A 14,919-nucleotide genomic window follows, 5' to 3' on the forward strand; every position below is an offset into this window, starting at 1 on the left:
CGTCCAACCTGTTTCTTTTGATCATTTCGTCCAACCTATTTCTTTTGATCATTTCGTCCAACCTATTTCTTTTGATCATTTCGTCCAACCTATTTCTTTTGATCATTTCGTCCAACCTGTTTATTTTTATTATTTCTTTAGCCCGCTACCAATCTAAAAGATACTGGGAAGTTATGAAAGCTTAAAACAAATCACTCCCAATGACACTTAAATAATTAACTTAATTAAAACGGTGTATTTACATTGGGCTATAAGTAGACAGGTGCAAAATGCAGATACATGTCAATAGATCAACGAAGGAGATACAACAAGAAAGTTTAAATATCTGAAGTCTATTCTATAAACACTCAAGTAATTCAGTCTAAGTACAGTATTGAATTTATTAGAAACGTTTTTTGTGGGCAGGAATGAAGGTAAGGAGTGGCCCACCGTGAATCCTCGTGTGGATTAGAGTTTGAACAAAACATGAACAAACAAAATCCCCACACCTTAAGCAATACTAGATCTAGTTCTACAATAAGATAAAACTTGATAAAACAAAATCCCCACACCTTAAGCAATACTAGATATAGTTCTACAATAAGATAACACTTGATAAAACAAAATCCCCACACCTTAAGCAATATTAGATACTAGGCATGCTGCCCAGCTTCGCTAAGGCTTTCGAAAACATTGAGAATTTGAATGCTTAATTAATTCGCCGGTCAGTCCAGGTCAGTTTTGACCCCCTCATCGTAGACTTTTCGGCCAACCGGCCCCCGTGTCGCCCCAAGGCAAGATCCTGCCAAATTTGAAGCGCCTGCGGCGCCGGGAAGTTCCCTATCGGGCACCCGACAACTTAGCTTTATATATTATAGAGATTAGCAAATTGCATAGATAAACAAAGATTTCAATAAAGTAATTAAGGCCTGAAATACTTTAGTATAGAAATATATTATTTGAATAGATACTAGATCTAGGTAGGGTCTACATCTGTGTAAGTCTAGTTTTTCCGTAGATCTATATCATCTAGATCTAGATCTATTATCTCTAGATAGAATCCAAATAGATAAAATATTTTTTTTTAAGTTTAGGCCGAGAAAATCGTATTGTATACATTTCATAGCGTACATAGCTCTAAATCATATTTGAATGAAATAGTTCATTTCTTTTTATTCTAAACTCGGAAGATGACGTCATCAGTTTCGTGCTCTTTTTTTTAGTGTAAACAATAAGCGACGTCATTGTTAAATGCATTCTTGTCCCAAGTTTAAACACTTTTCCGGTTGCATAATTAAAATTGTTTTTTATACATTCGAATACGCTTTCATTTTTTATTTTTCTTCTTTAAATAAAATTGTGGTTATACATTTAAAACATCTAACATATTATTTTCAACAAAAGTCCGTATAAACTTCTTCATATATGGCTGCAGTTTCTGGTGTGATGTCCGGCGAAAATATTTTGCGGACAGAGAGAGAGAGAGAGAGAGAGAGAGAGAGAGAGAAGTGCGCACGGGAGCTGTTATATATTAGGATAGTTCTACAATTAAGATAACACTTGATAAAACAAAATCCCCACACCTTAAGCAATACTAGATCTAGTTCTACAATTAAGATAACACTTGATAAAACAAAATCCCCACACCTTAAGCAATACTAGATCTAGTTCTACAATTAAAATAAAACTTGATTAAACACAGTGCAACACATTTACTTGACCTACACGTCAATGTTTTGCAATAATAAGTTATTTATAACTGTTCTCAATCAACCCTCCACACTTTACAACTTTAAACAATGATCAGTCAGTCATAAGGTGACAGGATAGCATCCCGCCAACGTGAACATCACATCAACTCATAGGGAACATCACAACAAGCCGACGGGAACATCACAACAGGCCAACGGGAACATTAATCAGGGCAACGGGAACAGCGCATTTTGCCAATGGGAACAGTACATCATGTCAACGGGAACAGCGTATAAGTCCGACAAGAACAGACTGCCATGCCGGTAGAAACCAACATTCTTCGGACAACCTGTGCACCTTATCAAACGTGTCTACAACCTGTACACCTTATCAAACGTGTCTACAACCTGTACACCTTATCAAACGTGTCTACAACCTGTGCACCTTATCAAACGTGTCTACAACCTGTCATAAGAAATAAAATAAAAATGTGCCACTAATTCACACATTATGTGTACACACAATTGACCTTGGGAAACAAATTCTCAACAACACATGGTAAACTGACCAACTCCGCAGACCTGTGATTGTAAGTTATCAAATTAAAAACAACAAGCCGACCCGCGGCGTAGCATACGACGCTATTTAGTTGTTTTATTCCCACGTTTTCTTTAACTTGCTTTCGCGTCTTTCCAATCAAATCTTGCGATCGAAATTTCGGGCACTTCCCAGTTAGCTAGCGCGCTGAAATTTTCAGGGAAGCTTTGTTTCCGATGACAATAGAATATTCAATTGTTATTATTACTAAATTGATCCATGGAAACATTTTATTGATCATTTTAGACCGCTATATAATTGTATAAAAAACCTGGGGGGAAAGGGACATAACCCAGTAATTGTAATTTGATGAAAACAAGGTTCGGTACTCTCCCTCTTTTTGCTTACTGAGTAGTTGTCACGCGGTGTTTGTGTACAAACAACCAGAACGTAACAACTGGTGGCCAGTATGGGGGAGACGATATGGTCAAGTGGTTGGGCACACGATTGCTAACCCACTCGACACGGGTTCAAGGCACGTGTTTTTTACGAGTTGTCTTCGTTTACCCAAAAAAACAGTGAATGCGAAAAGATAAAATCGATAGCAAGATTTTAAAGCAAACAAACAGACAAAGACTAAAAAGTAGAAAATAATTATCATTAAAAAATGTTTTAAAAAACCCACGTTTTCTGATTGAACTAAAAAGTAGAAAATAAATGCTATACATCACAATAATGCAAGCGATCACTCTACTATTTTAGTTCAATCAGAAAACGTGGGTTTTTTTAAACTTTTTTAATGATAATTATTTTCTACTTTAATTCAAAATTTGAGAATTGGACACTACCAATGCTGAGACTAAAAATATTTTGCTTTAAAACACTATCAGTAGCTCGTGAAGGACGATTATCCTCACCCTCCCTTCCACCGCCCTTGATAAGCAGCCGTCCGTGACGACAGTTTACAGACGACAATGAAAAGATCAAGCAAAACTTGTAACTTCCCCTTAGTTCCTAATAGTTTAAAAACTAAATTATCTGCCTCTAATAGCCGTCACTAATTCGACTCGGCTCTACGATTGTAAACATTTGTCGTGAACCACAGCTCACCAGACAAGTGGGGGTGATAGCGATATGGTCTGTTGCGCATGCCTGGGGAGTGAGGGAGGGGGCGGGTCGGCGTGGGTACATGGTGGTGGTGTCCCGCATGGTTCCATGTAGAGAATTATATATAGATATAGATATAGATATAGATATAGATATAGATATAGATATAGATATAGATATAGATATAGATATAGATATAGATATAGATATAGATATAGATATAGATATAGATATAGATATAGATATAGATATAGATATAGATATAGATATAGATATAGATATAGATATAGATATAGATATAGATATAGATGCAACCACCCGCCATACAAGAAGTGGTTGCGAACTTTAAACGTTGACAAAACCAACAAACAAAACACATGCAAAATCACAAGACACTACTTCACACAGAAACTGAAAACTTCGCTCGACACACACACACAGACACTAAAGACATCCCTCAACACACAGAGACTGAAGACATCGCTCGACACAAGGACACAATAGACACTATTGGCCAAGATACCAGTCGTCACTTTTTATTTCGGGCTCTAGTACCTCTCGGTGGTCTACGGTCATGCCATGTATATAACCAACGTCATTCTTCCAACACATCCGTCTGTCAACTGGCACAGCTCTGTATCCAACACATCCGTCTGTCAACTGGCACAGCTCTGTATCCAACACGACCGTCTGTCAACTGGCACAGCACTGTATCCAATACATCCGTCTGTCAACTGGCACAGCACTGTATCCAATACATCCGTCTGTCAACTGGCACAGCACTGTATCCAACACATCCGTCTGTCAACTGGCACAGCTCTGTATTCAACACATCCGTCTGTCAACTGGCACAGCACTGTATCCAACACATCCGTCGGTCAACTGGCACAGCTCTGTATCCAACACGTCCGTCTGTCAACACCATGTTTATCATGCATGTTGGATGCAGCAGCTGTTTTCGTGTAGTTCGCCAGGTTCCAGATCCGTTGGCAGGAATGGACACCACCCTACATATGAGATCTAGAACTGGCCACAGTACAACTTCTAAACCAAACCACCTTGTTTCGGGTGGACCAACTAGAATAACTAAAGCAATACACATTCCCGTAGCCATGGTACTCTAGCTACTCTATCTGGGCGGCGTTACTTTATCAATCTGGTCTTTAAAAGATTGTGCACATTTATCAATGTCGAGAGTTAGATCTAATGTCCGAGTGTCCTTAAATCCACATCTTGATCTGCCCACCCTGAGGTTGACATAGGTCAGCTGTCCCTGTAGTTAACAATGGCCAATATCTCCAACAATAGATTTCTCAAGTCCAAATACACGTCCAAACGTTGGAGATAATGTTTATATTGATAATATAAAATAGGTTGACCTGTGAAGTGATTAAAACAAATACATAGGTCGCAATTTTTGTCTAATTATTAAATAATAAAATTACATTTGTCATTAAAATATAAAAATGAACTACCTCCTTTTTAATTTGAACATTTTTAAGTAAGAGTAAGTGAAGTATTTAGTCAAGAAATTACAAACTAATTAATCTCTATACGTCGTTATGGACTTTTCTAGCCACGATTACAGACCTAATACTATCCGACCAACAGACCTAACTAAAGGAACATACTGTATTGTGGCTCACACTTACAGTCAATGTACTGCCATCCTATTTAACTAGTCGGCTGTCACTAAAATAAAATCATCACTCAATCTTTTGTACAAGATCCAAATATATCTGCAAGATCCCAACATCTAAAGAACAAATCATGCAACTAGCTTATATAACCTTTTTACGTTGCAAACATCAAAATTTCTTGTCTGTGAACTAATAGATATTGATTTAAACTAAACTGTCGTTCAATGGCAAACGTTGCTGTAAGTTTCAAGGGGTCACTCAAATAATTTCTCTGACAATCACAAGACTGAGAGCACTTACTGTGATCAATCAATATCTTTGATGACACCGAGTGTTTAATTCTCTGATTCTGGTCGTGATGCCCCGCGTTTAGCAGCAGTCAGTGCACACAGATGGTGAGTAATTAGTGAGTACTTCTGGCACGTGCATGTCATTAGCCGTGTGGATTAGTTGGTGCACTTTACAAAACAAACATTTTTTAAATGTCTCTTTCATCTTTACTGGTACTTTAATTTTGGTTCTATTAAAATCATGACGGGATCATTCGGTAAGTTTATACAGTTATTAAAGACGAAGGAAAGATCTAGATGATCTAATTAAAATAACTGTCGGGTACATTAATGAAAAGATTTCTATAACAGCACTTCGCCGTCTAAAGTACGATCTTTGACTTTGTCGAGTTAGAGTTGTGTTTAAAATATAGTTCATGAAACAATCGAACAGTTTGGTGTATTGACTTTATGACCGTCAGAAGAACATAAGATGGACATCATGGGATATTAAGTGGACTTCAGCGGGACGTTCAACCAGCTCAAAGATCTACCGCCATGGCTGAGGCTAAAGACGAGGGTCTGATGGACGAGGGCACTTACCGTCTGATTGTCATCGTCTGTCTTGTCATCACCCTCATCATCAGCCCCCTAGGCATCATCTTCAACATCATCAACATCGTCGTTTTCTGTAAACTTGGCTTTAAAGAGAGCACCAACATTATCCTGGTCAGTTTGGCTGTGACGGACATTTGTATTTTGATGACGTTACTGGGACTGACCGTCAACGCGAATCTGATGGCGATGGGCGGGGCCAACTTTGACATTCTCGCTGCTGTCGCCTACATAGTTCTGGGTTGGCCCAACGTTTTGACAACCCGAATATCAGGTTGTCTGACAACCTACCTAACCTTTGAAAGGTTTCTGTGTGTGGTCCTACCGCTGAGGGTCAAGACAATCTTACAGAAGAAAACGGCCTTGACATTTATCATAGCGCTGTGTCTATTCTCGATGGCCTACTCGGTTCCCATGTATCTGGCCAACAGCATCGGTCTGAGGTTCAACCCCATGTCAAACCAAACCTCTGTTGGACTTATCGTGGCGGAGAACAGCGACGTCCTTGAGGAGTTTTCTATAAGTGTCAACACAATCATCGAGTTCACGTCCTTCACCCTTGTCACAGTGTTCACTCTCGGCTTGCTTTCCTCTTATGTCAGTTCAGCCAAATGGCGGAAAGAAATTTCAGGTGTTGCTAAAAATAGCCAGTTTACAAACCGTGACCGGAAGTTGTTAAAAATGGTTCTATTAATATCCATTGTTTTCATTGGCTGTTCCCTACCTACCGTTATCGGCGATGTCGTCATGCTATTGGTCAAAGACTTCAACATCAAAGGTCGTGAAAGGTTTCTATTTATAGCATCGTGTGCCATCTTTTACAACTTTCTTGCTCTCAACTCACTCGCCAGTTTCTTTATTTACCTGAACATGAGTTCTAAATTTAGAAAATGTTTTGTTGAAATGCTTTCTGTTTTGAAGGAAACAAAAACTCTAGATACCAACCAAAAACTTTGAGCTTCAAATTATGGTGTGGATGTCATTGATGTAGGTCATCTTGTTTCAGTCAAATCAAATCTTCCTGGGGTCAGAAACTTTTTCATTCAATAAACTGGGCATTGATCAGTGATTTAGCCTGTCTGGAAGCTGATATTAACTTCAAGGAAGACATTTCATAAAATCTTGAAAAAAGAAAGGCCTCTTTCAAGCGTACAATTTTGGGGTGACAGGAACATATAATTTCAGACAAAATTATCTCAGACAAAATACTTTGGTCTTGTATAGAACGGACTCTAGAACCAGGTGTTGTTGTCGCCGAGTGTCTCGCCAGGTTAGATGTGGATGTCACACAGGTACGCTGTAGCTATCTTCACACGCTCCTCCCTTGTTGAGTTGAATGTCTGGGACTGTAGCGGAGTTTACAATCACCATGCAGCCACCAGACACCCCTCACAGCAGCTGTTGCTCAAGAGAGATTCTAAAGTTTGTTTAACTTTTTACAAACGTCCAGTGAACACAGGTTTGTCAACATTGGTCACAAAAACCGTTACAAATATTCATCACGTGGTTGACGAATTGTTTGGGATGGTATTAGTTCCAAAGCTTCAATCACAGGTTATATTGTATGACATCAGCCAACGTAAAAAAACACAGCCCATTTATGAAAAATCTCGCCCCTAATTGCAGATCTAAGATTTTTTTTATTACAAGCTATGTTTTGTGTCACAGCGTCATTCAGTTAGTATTTGTTCAAATCTTGTAACTATTTAAGCCACAATATTAGGTAATATGTTTTCAAATCTTGTAACTTTATTTTGACCAGTTTTCTATGGAGCGATTTCTTTCAAACTTTGAAGATACATACTCTATCCGTTAACAATGCAAGAATATTTAATTTTCACAGGAAAATAAATCAATTGTTATAAAAGTCTTAACCGTCAATATTTTCTGATGTGAATCCGTTGATAAGTAAAGATGTGCCAGTAATCGAGCACAGGTGGTCGACGTTCACGTGACCACAACCACGCAGGTGTCAAACTAAGTACCTGGCACTGGTTGACGACTCGCAGGTTGTCGACTTGCAGGTTGTCGACTTGCAGGTTGTCCTCAGTTACTGCCCACTGGCCGATCTGACCAAAGAGATGTAGCTACCTCTTCAGCTGGTCAGTGTCTTAATTAGGTTAGGCCTTGCTTTGTTGTAAGCAGACTTTCTAAGTTTTGTCTGATCAGACCAAATCAGACTTTCTTGTGTAACGCTAAGACTAGAGCAAATCAAACTTTCTTATGTAACGCTAACACTAGAGCAAATCCAACTTTCTTATGTAACGCTAAGACTAGAGCAAATCAAACTTTCTTATGTAACGCTAAGACTAGAGCAAATCAAACTTTCTTATGTAACGCTAAGACTAGAGCAAATCCAACTTTCTTATGTAACGCTAAGACTAGAGCAAATCAAACTTTCTTATGTAACGCTAAGACTAGAGCAAATCAAACTTTCTTATGTAACGCTAAGACTAGAGCAAATCAAACTTTCTTATGTAACGCTAAGACTAGAGCAAATCAGACTTTCTTATGTAATGCTAAGACTAGAGCAAATCAAACTTTCTTATGTAACGCTAAGACTAGAGAAAATCCAACTTTCTTATGTAACGCTAAGACTAGAGCAAATCAAACTTTCTTGTGTAACGCTAAGACTAGAGCAAATCAAACTTTCTTATGTAATGCTAAGACTAGAGCAAATCAAACTTTCTTGTGTAACGCTAAGACTAGAGCAAATCAAACTTTCTTGTGTAACGCTAAGACTAGAGCAAATCAAACTTTCTTGTGTAACGCTAAGACTAGAGCAAATCAAACTTTCTTGTGTAACGCCAAGACTAGAGCAAATCAAACAGACCTATTTGCATGACGAAGCTCCGTCAAACTGTAAACAAAAGCTTCAAAGCATGCCAGAAGCAACAGCGTGTGATTTGTCCTTTCCATTATGTCATTTTTTCCACTCATTAATGAATCATCTTAACGCCTTTCCCACCGTCAACTTTGATCTAAAGTTTTGTCGAAAATAAAAACTCGTCAACTCCACGATAACACAACGTCAGATGTTGAGAAAAAAATTTACCCGCTCAAAGACTTGTCACAAATCAAAAAATTTACCCGCTCAAAGACTTGTCACAAATCAATGAGTTAATCAGCTGTAGCTAGAGTTAAATGGGGACAACTTCAAACAAAAGCTCGGTAAAAAAAATATTGCACCACTAAATCACCTGCAAATCTGTCTGGCTTTTACTCGATAGTAATTTATTTTCTTTCATTAAAATTCTATTTTGTCCAAGTCTATCATTTTGAATAGATTTTTTTTTAGTTAAGAGAAAACAAATTTGAAAGCTTGTGAAGATTTTTTGTGAAAGTTTTACCATTGTAAGCATCAGTTTAATCGAGATCACTGTAACGGTTTGAAAATTTTTGTCAGGTTTATGAACGTTCAAAAATTCAATGTCTGGATTCGCTCCTACAAACCTGCCCTCGGCAGGTCGGCCTGTAACAGTGCAAACCTCTGTGAGACTCGGACATGAATACCTTGTTTTATGGTGTGATTTGAATTCGGATACTTCAGCTGTATTTGGGTGAGAGGAAAATTTCAGACGATGACCACTGGTCAGGTGCATGGCGTGATGGACGAAGACACTTATCGTCTGATAGTCCTGGTCTATTTCGTCATCACCCTCATCATCAGCCCTCTAGGCATCATCTTAAACATCATCAACATCGTCGTTTTCTGTAAACTTGGCTTTAAAGAGAGCACCAACATTATCCTGGTCAGTCTGGCTGTGGTGGACACCTTCATCTTGCTGACGTTACTGGGGCTGTCCGTAACTTCAACCCTCACTACCTTGGGTGTGGTGACCTGTGACGTTATGGCCTCCGTGACCTACATAATTCTGGGTTGGCCAAACGTTACAACACTTCGAATATCGGGTTGTCTGACAACCTACCTGACCTTTGAAAGGTTTCTGTGTGTGGTCCTACCACTGAGGGTCAAGACAATCTTACAGAAGAAAACGGCCTTGACATTTATCATAGCGCTGTGTGTGTTCACGATCGCGTACTCATTTCCCATTTTTATGACCAACAGCATCGGTCTGAGGTTCAACCCCATGTCAAACCAAACCTCTGTTGGACTTATCGTGGCGGAGAACAGCGACGTTCTCGAGGGTGTGGCGAGAAGTATAAATATAACTGTTGAGTTGACGTCCTTCATACTTGTCATAATTTTTACTTCCGGTTTAATTTATTCCTATAACATCATGGCACGATGGCGGAACAAGGCCACTGCCATTGTCGGAAACAAACATTTTCACAAACGTGACAGAAAGTTGATGAAAATGGTTCTTTTTATATCCATCGCTTTCATTGGCTGTTGCCTTCCTTTTGTTATTTTGGATGTCGTCATGCTATTGGTCAGAGAATTCAATGCTACAGGTCAAGAAAAGTTTCTATTTATAGTAACATGCTCCATATTTTCTAATCTTATTTCAGTCAGCTCAACAGCTAACATTTTCGTTTATCTGAAGATGAGTTCTAAATTTAGAAACGCTTTCATGGAAATATTTCCTTTTGGTAATCACGGAATCTGTAATTAACACTAGACACTGTACGCTATGCTACGTACTGAAGATGTATATGTATACATATACTCAGGCATATAGACTATTCCAATAAGCTTTTAGTGCGTCTTTTTTATTAATATTACACATTGTTATGTGATGAAAAATGTATTTTCTCGATTTTAGTGAGCATATTAAAGTTTGTTTGGAAAGACGTTTTAAATGTAGATAGTTCTTATCTTTTAACAAACCTCAACTTTTTTACTCCTGCCTGAGTAGGAAGACCCAGTTACGAAATCTTGTATGCACGTTTGTTTGTTTGTGTGTCTGTATGGGTGTATTTTTGAGTAGCGTTTCGGTTAGACGGAAAAAAATACGATCATACACGTACTTATCTTACAGCGATTTCCGGTAACTAAAAGATGTAATTTACTCTTATTTCCAGTTTTCTAAAACCGATATCTTTAGTACCTTTCAGTTAGGTGGATGAAATTTTAAAAGAACATATTAGATCCTAAACATAGTTTCTTTCAATTATTTGCAGTTTTCCAGAGAGCGGAAATGATACTTTAATCTTTCTGGTTTCCTCAGAGTCGCTACAAATTATAGTTTTATATCTTATTCGAATAACAACATTTTCAAAGAACACTTCATCTCTATAATTTTTCAATAATTGTGTATTATACCTGTGTATTTGTTGAACATAGGTACTTGTCTAACTTGTGTAAACGACCATCAAGACTTGAGGACGTTTCTTACCATAGTCTATCATGGGACCTGCCTTTAACTTGTATATTGGTTGTCTATGTCTAATTAAATATTTCAAATTAATTATCTGAGAGAAACCTGAAATACTCATTGACCGCGGTAATTGACGTCTGTAAATACAACAGCTCGATATGCCCATTTTTTTTAATTAACTAAATCACTGTATTTAATTCAATGAGTATACAAAGTAATTAGATAATTTTTACAATTATCTAATTTCATTACATAGAAGATCAGTCGACAGTATTTTAATTAGGTCAATTATGAATAGATGCAGTAATTTGAGTGATTAACAATCCTAGTTGATATTGTCACGGCACAGCCCTGGGGGTGGGGTTGGGTTGGGGGTAACGATGTCTTGTCAAAATAAATGTGTTAATTAATCTCTCGGTGTTGCCTAGTGCATCGATACTTACGCAGTAAAGCGGTATCGATTCCACATTTCTGCATGAGCCCGTCTCAGAGAACTGGTGACGTCACAGCTGTTAAAGGCGAGTACAAGAGTCGTCTGCTCAATTCTAGCAGACGCCAGGGGGGGGCTGTTGATTCGATATCACAGGCCCGATCGTTTACTGCGATATCAAAGGTTAACATTTGAGAATTGGATTCGTTCTTAAATAGAAGATACTCGAATGGTTACCACATTATTTATCGACATTTATATTTTGTCGTGCTAGACGGACATTGTAAAATGGCGTCCAATCAATCGACGGATTTAGACGACGAGCCAGATGTCGAAGTCATGGGGTCCATGTCAGACGACACTTTCTTCCAGTTTATCTTCGTCAGCCTCGTTCTTGTCCCCTCTGTTGTTAGCTCCCTTGGAATTATCTTCAACATCATTAACATCGTCGTCTTTGTTAAAATGGGATTTTCCGAAACTATAAATATCTCTCTTCTCGGCCTGGCTGTAGCAGACGTGGGGGTTCTGCTGACGATGGTTGGGTTCAGCGTCATCTACAACCCCGTGCTGCTGACGTCAGTGGCCAACATGGACGTCATCAATGCCGTCAACTACGTGGCCCTGGGCTGGCCGCACGTCCTGTTTAGCCGGATCGTCGCCTGTCTGACCACCTACATCACGTTTGAAAGGTTCCTGTGTGTCGTCATGCCTCTCAAGGTCAAGGCTATCATCACGCCCACCAAAACCGTCGCTGTCGTCACGGGAATCTACAGCTTCATAATCCTAAGCTTAATCCCTGCCTTCGTCGCTAACCAAATAGGGCTGAGGTTTAACCCGCAGTTAAACCAGACGAGCATTGGGTTAATCACGGCGCCTAACGCGAACCTCCTGGAGGACGTGAGTTTAACCATCACGAACATTGTAGAAATCTCCTCCTTTGTTTTGATCGTCATTTTCACGGCTGGTCTTATCCAAACTTTTGCCCGGACCTCGGCATGGAGAAACAAATCGTCATCCGCGTCTAAAAGTAAATCTTCATCACGCGACAAAGTTTTAATCAAAATGGTTCTATTTATATCTCTGGTCTATATCGTCTGCTCCTTCCCGGATGTGGCTGGGACGGTGGCCATGTTGTTCGTCAAGGACTTCAGCGTCAAGGGGAGAGAACGAAATGTTTTCGTCTCGGCTTTTGCCGTTTTCTTCAACATCAGCTCCCTGCACTCGACGGCAAGTTTGTTTATCTACATCAAGATGAGTTCCAGGTTTCAGCAGAACTTTGCCGCGCTCTGTGGGAAGGTAAAACTGCGATGATCTAATGATCTACTTCGTCTCAAGCCAGACTGTTGGTCGCGTTAACATGACGTCATGATGGTCAGACGGTCATCTCCAGCGTATTAGGACAAGCTGGCACCGTGTTAAAGATCCACTTCAACATAGTCAACATCTGCGTCTTCAACATTTTCATCGTTTTACAAACACTGGACCGGCTGCTTCGTTTAGAGGACATACAATCATGTTTCTAATTGTTTTACCTTGAAGTTTTTATACGGAATACCAGATCACTGTCAAAAAAGTATTCAGGGATAGCAAAGATTTTCAAAGATGTATATTGTGGACAAACATAGAGTCCACACCTGTTGGACAGCCCTAGATCCTACACTTGGAGAATCTTTGGCTTGTTCACGTCAAACGTTACCTGGAGGGGGGGGGGTTAGTGTGTCGGCCCTCCAGAGACGGATACTCTCCACAAGAGCTTTCCAGACGTCTCTGTCCTGGGCTAGTCTCTCCATCTGTCCCCAGGTGTATCCAATCTTATTAGTGTCTTCTTCTGGGTCACGTCTCTGGGTCTTTCTTGGTCTGTCTCTCCTCCTCCTGCCCTGTAGATTCTAGATGAGGGCCTGTCTTGTTATGCTGGATACAGGCTTCCTGAGTGTGTGGCCAATCCATTTCCATTTTCTCTGATCTCTACTTCAACTGGCAGTTGATTTGTCCGTTGCTATAGAACATCATTTCTGATGGTTTTAGGCCAGCGAATTCGCAGGATCTTTCTGAAGTCAGAGTTTATAAATAATTATATTTTCTTCTTCTTTGTGACAGTTATTCTCCATGTCTCAGCTCCATAGAGTAAAATAGTTTTACTCGTGTGTTGAAGATCCGGATTTTTATCCCAGAGCCCCAAACATTTTTTGTTGGTTGAAACCTTCCCCTGCCCTGCCAGTCCTTATTTTTATGTCTGCTTCTGTCCACCCTGCTTATCAACAATACTTCCAAGATAGGTGAATCAATCCACTCCTTCTAGGACTTCTTCTCTCAATGTTATAGCATGGGCCTGACCCCACTTAAAAAAAACAAGACTTAACCAAGGCAGCCGTATTCTACATCTAGATCTAGTTCTATCTTATATAATTCTATATAAATCCTTGTTTGTTTAGTTATGGCATTGGCTAATTTGGGATAAAACTTAATTTGAAATAATACTAGGGCCTATTCGCCTAAATCAAGTTTCTTACGGAGACTCAAAGTAACATATAGAACTAAATATGTCACTGATATGAAGAGACTAGATAGCTAAGATGGTATTGTAATAGGTTACCATGCGGGTGGCACGGGTTCGAGACAATGTTAAATTTTTTTAAGATGTGAATGATAAAGTTGCCTATCGGAACTTGGCGGTACACAGGGCAGGTGAAGTAGAGTTCACCTGTTTCTGTGTTCTCGTCATAAGAAGGGATTGTGTGGTCAGAGCAATAATCGACCGAAATCTTTTTTTAAACGGTAAGAACTCTGAGGTGTGTCGTCTTTTTAAATGTGGGGTCTGGTTTTTTGTGACGATAAGTGACAGACATGATGTCATTTATGGATGACCCCCGAGACCCACAGTTATCCAAAGGATGACGGGTGGTCTAGTAAAGTACTTATTTTCCACTCAATTATGCACAAAATGTTTACTTTCATTTTCTACTCGATTTTATTCAACTTTACAGGAATGTACTTTGTATAGCCAGGCACGAGTCAGACACTGGCCCCAGCCCACCCCACTCAGGGAAAAATTATATGGGGCGCCTGACAAACTGGAAACCACAGTCCGGTTTGTTCACGAAGTTGGACTTGTTGTCTGAATCCTCCATCATATTCACAATTAAGAACGAAGAAGAAGATTCAACTTTAAAAAATGCATTAAAACGTTTTTAAAACAAGCATTTATGTAATAACTAGCCATTGGTAAGGGCGTACCCGTTACACGTGAATTATAGGTCTATATATTTTAATGTTATACTTGTTTGAGATAAATATTTTATAAAAAAGTTATTGGTCTAAACGCTATGTTCTTTACCACACGTTGAACGATATTAGTGACAAAGCAAAGA

At 39.2% G+C, this 14,919-nt stretch overlaps 3 protein-coding genes across 3 annotated transcripts; all 3 read left to right on the plus strand.

Annotated features, from left to right (window-relative positions):
* The first annotated feature begins 5,782 nt into the window (after positions 1–5,782).
* LOC131954035 (type-1 angiotensin II receptor-like) lies at positions 5,783–6,796 on the plus strand. Its single transcript, XM_059317516.1, has one exon. It carries the CDS (start codon positions 5,783–5,785, stop codon positions 6,794–6,796), a length of 1,014 nt encoding a protein of 337 aa, XP_059173499.1.
* Positions 6,797–9,420: 2,624 nt separating this feature from the next.
* Positions 9,421–10,416, plus strand: LOC131954036 (uncharacterized). Its single transcript, XM_059317517.1, has 2 exons — positions 9,421–10,000; positions 10,313–10,416. The coding sequence occupies exons 1-2, from the start codon at positions 9,421–9,423 to the stop codon at positions 10,414–10,416; spliced, it is 684 nt and encodes a 227-aa protein (XP_059173500.1).
* A 1,423-nt stretch (positions 10,417–11,839) lies between these two features.
* On the plus strand, positions 11,840–12,862 carry LOC131954037 (uncharacterized). The gene has a single exon (XM_059317518.1). It carries the CDS (start codon positions 11,840–11,842, stop codon positions 12,860–12,862), a length of 1,023 nt encoding a protein of 340 aa, XP_059173501.1.
* The last annotated feature ends 2,057 nt before the right edge of the window (positions 12,863–14,919 follow it).

Source organism: Physella acuta, unplaced genomic scaffold, assembly GCF_028476545.2.
Source record: "Physella acuta isolate Inbredline_101_S28 unplaced genomic scaffold, ASM2847654v3 ptg000969l, whole genome shotgun sequence".
NCBI lineage: Eukaryota > Metazoa > Mollusca > Gastropoda > Physidae > Physella > Physella acuta.

What these genes read in the sequence shown, in the direction of transcription:
- LOC131954035 (XM_059317516.1), top strand. Translation starts at nt 5,783, where the DNA reads ATGGCTGAGGCTAAAGACGAGGGTCTGATGGACGAGGGCACTTACCGT.
- LOC131954036 (XM_059317517.1), top strand. Translation starts at nt 9,421, where the DNA reads ATGACCACTGGTCAGGTGCATGGCGTGATGGACGAAGACACTTATCGT. An exon ending in TCTCGAGGGTGTGGCGAGAA is followed by an intron (nt 10,001 to 10,312) that starts GTATAAATATAA and finishes ATCTTATTTCAG; the next exon opens with TCAGCTCAACAGCTAACATT.
- LOC131954037 (XM_059317518.1), top strand. Translation starts at nt 11,840, where the DNA reads ATGGCGTCCAATCAATCGACGGATTTAGACGACGAGCCAGATGTCGAA.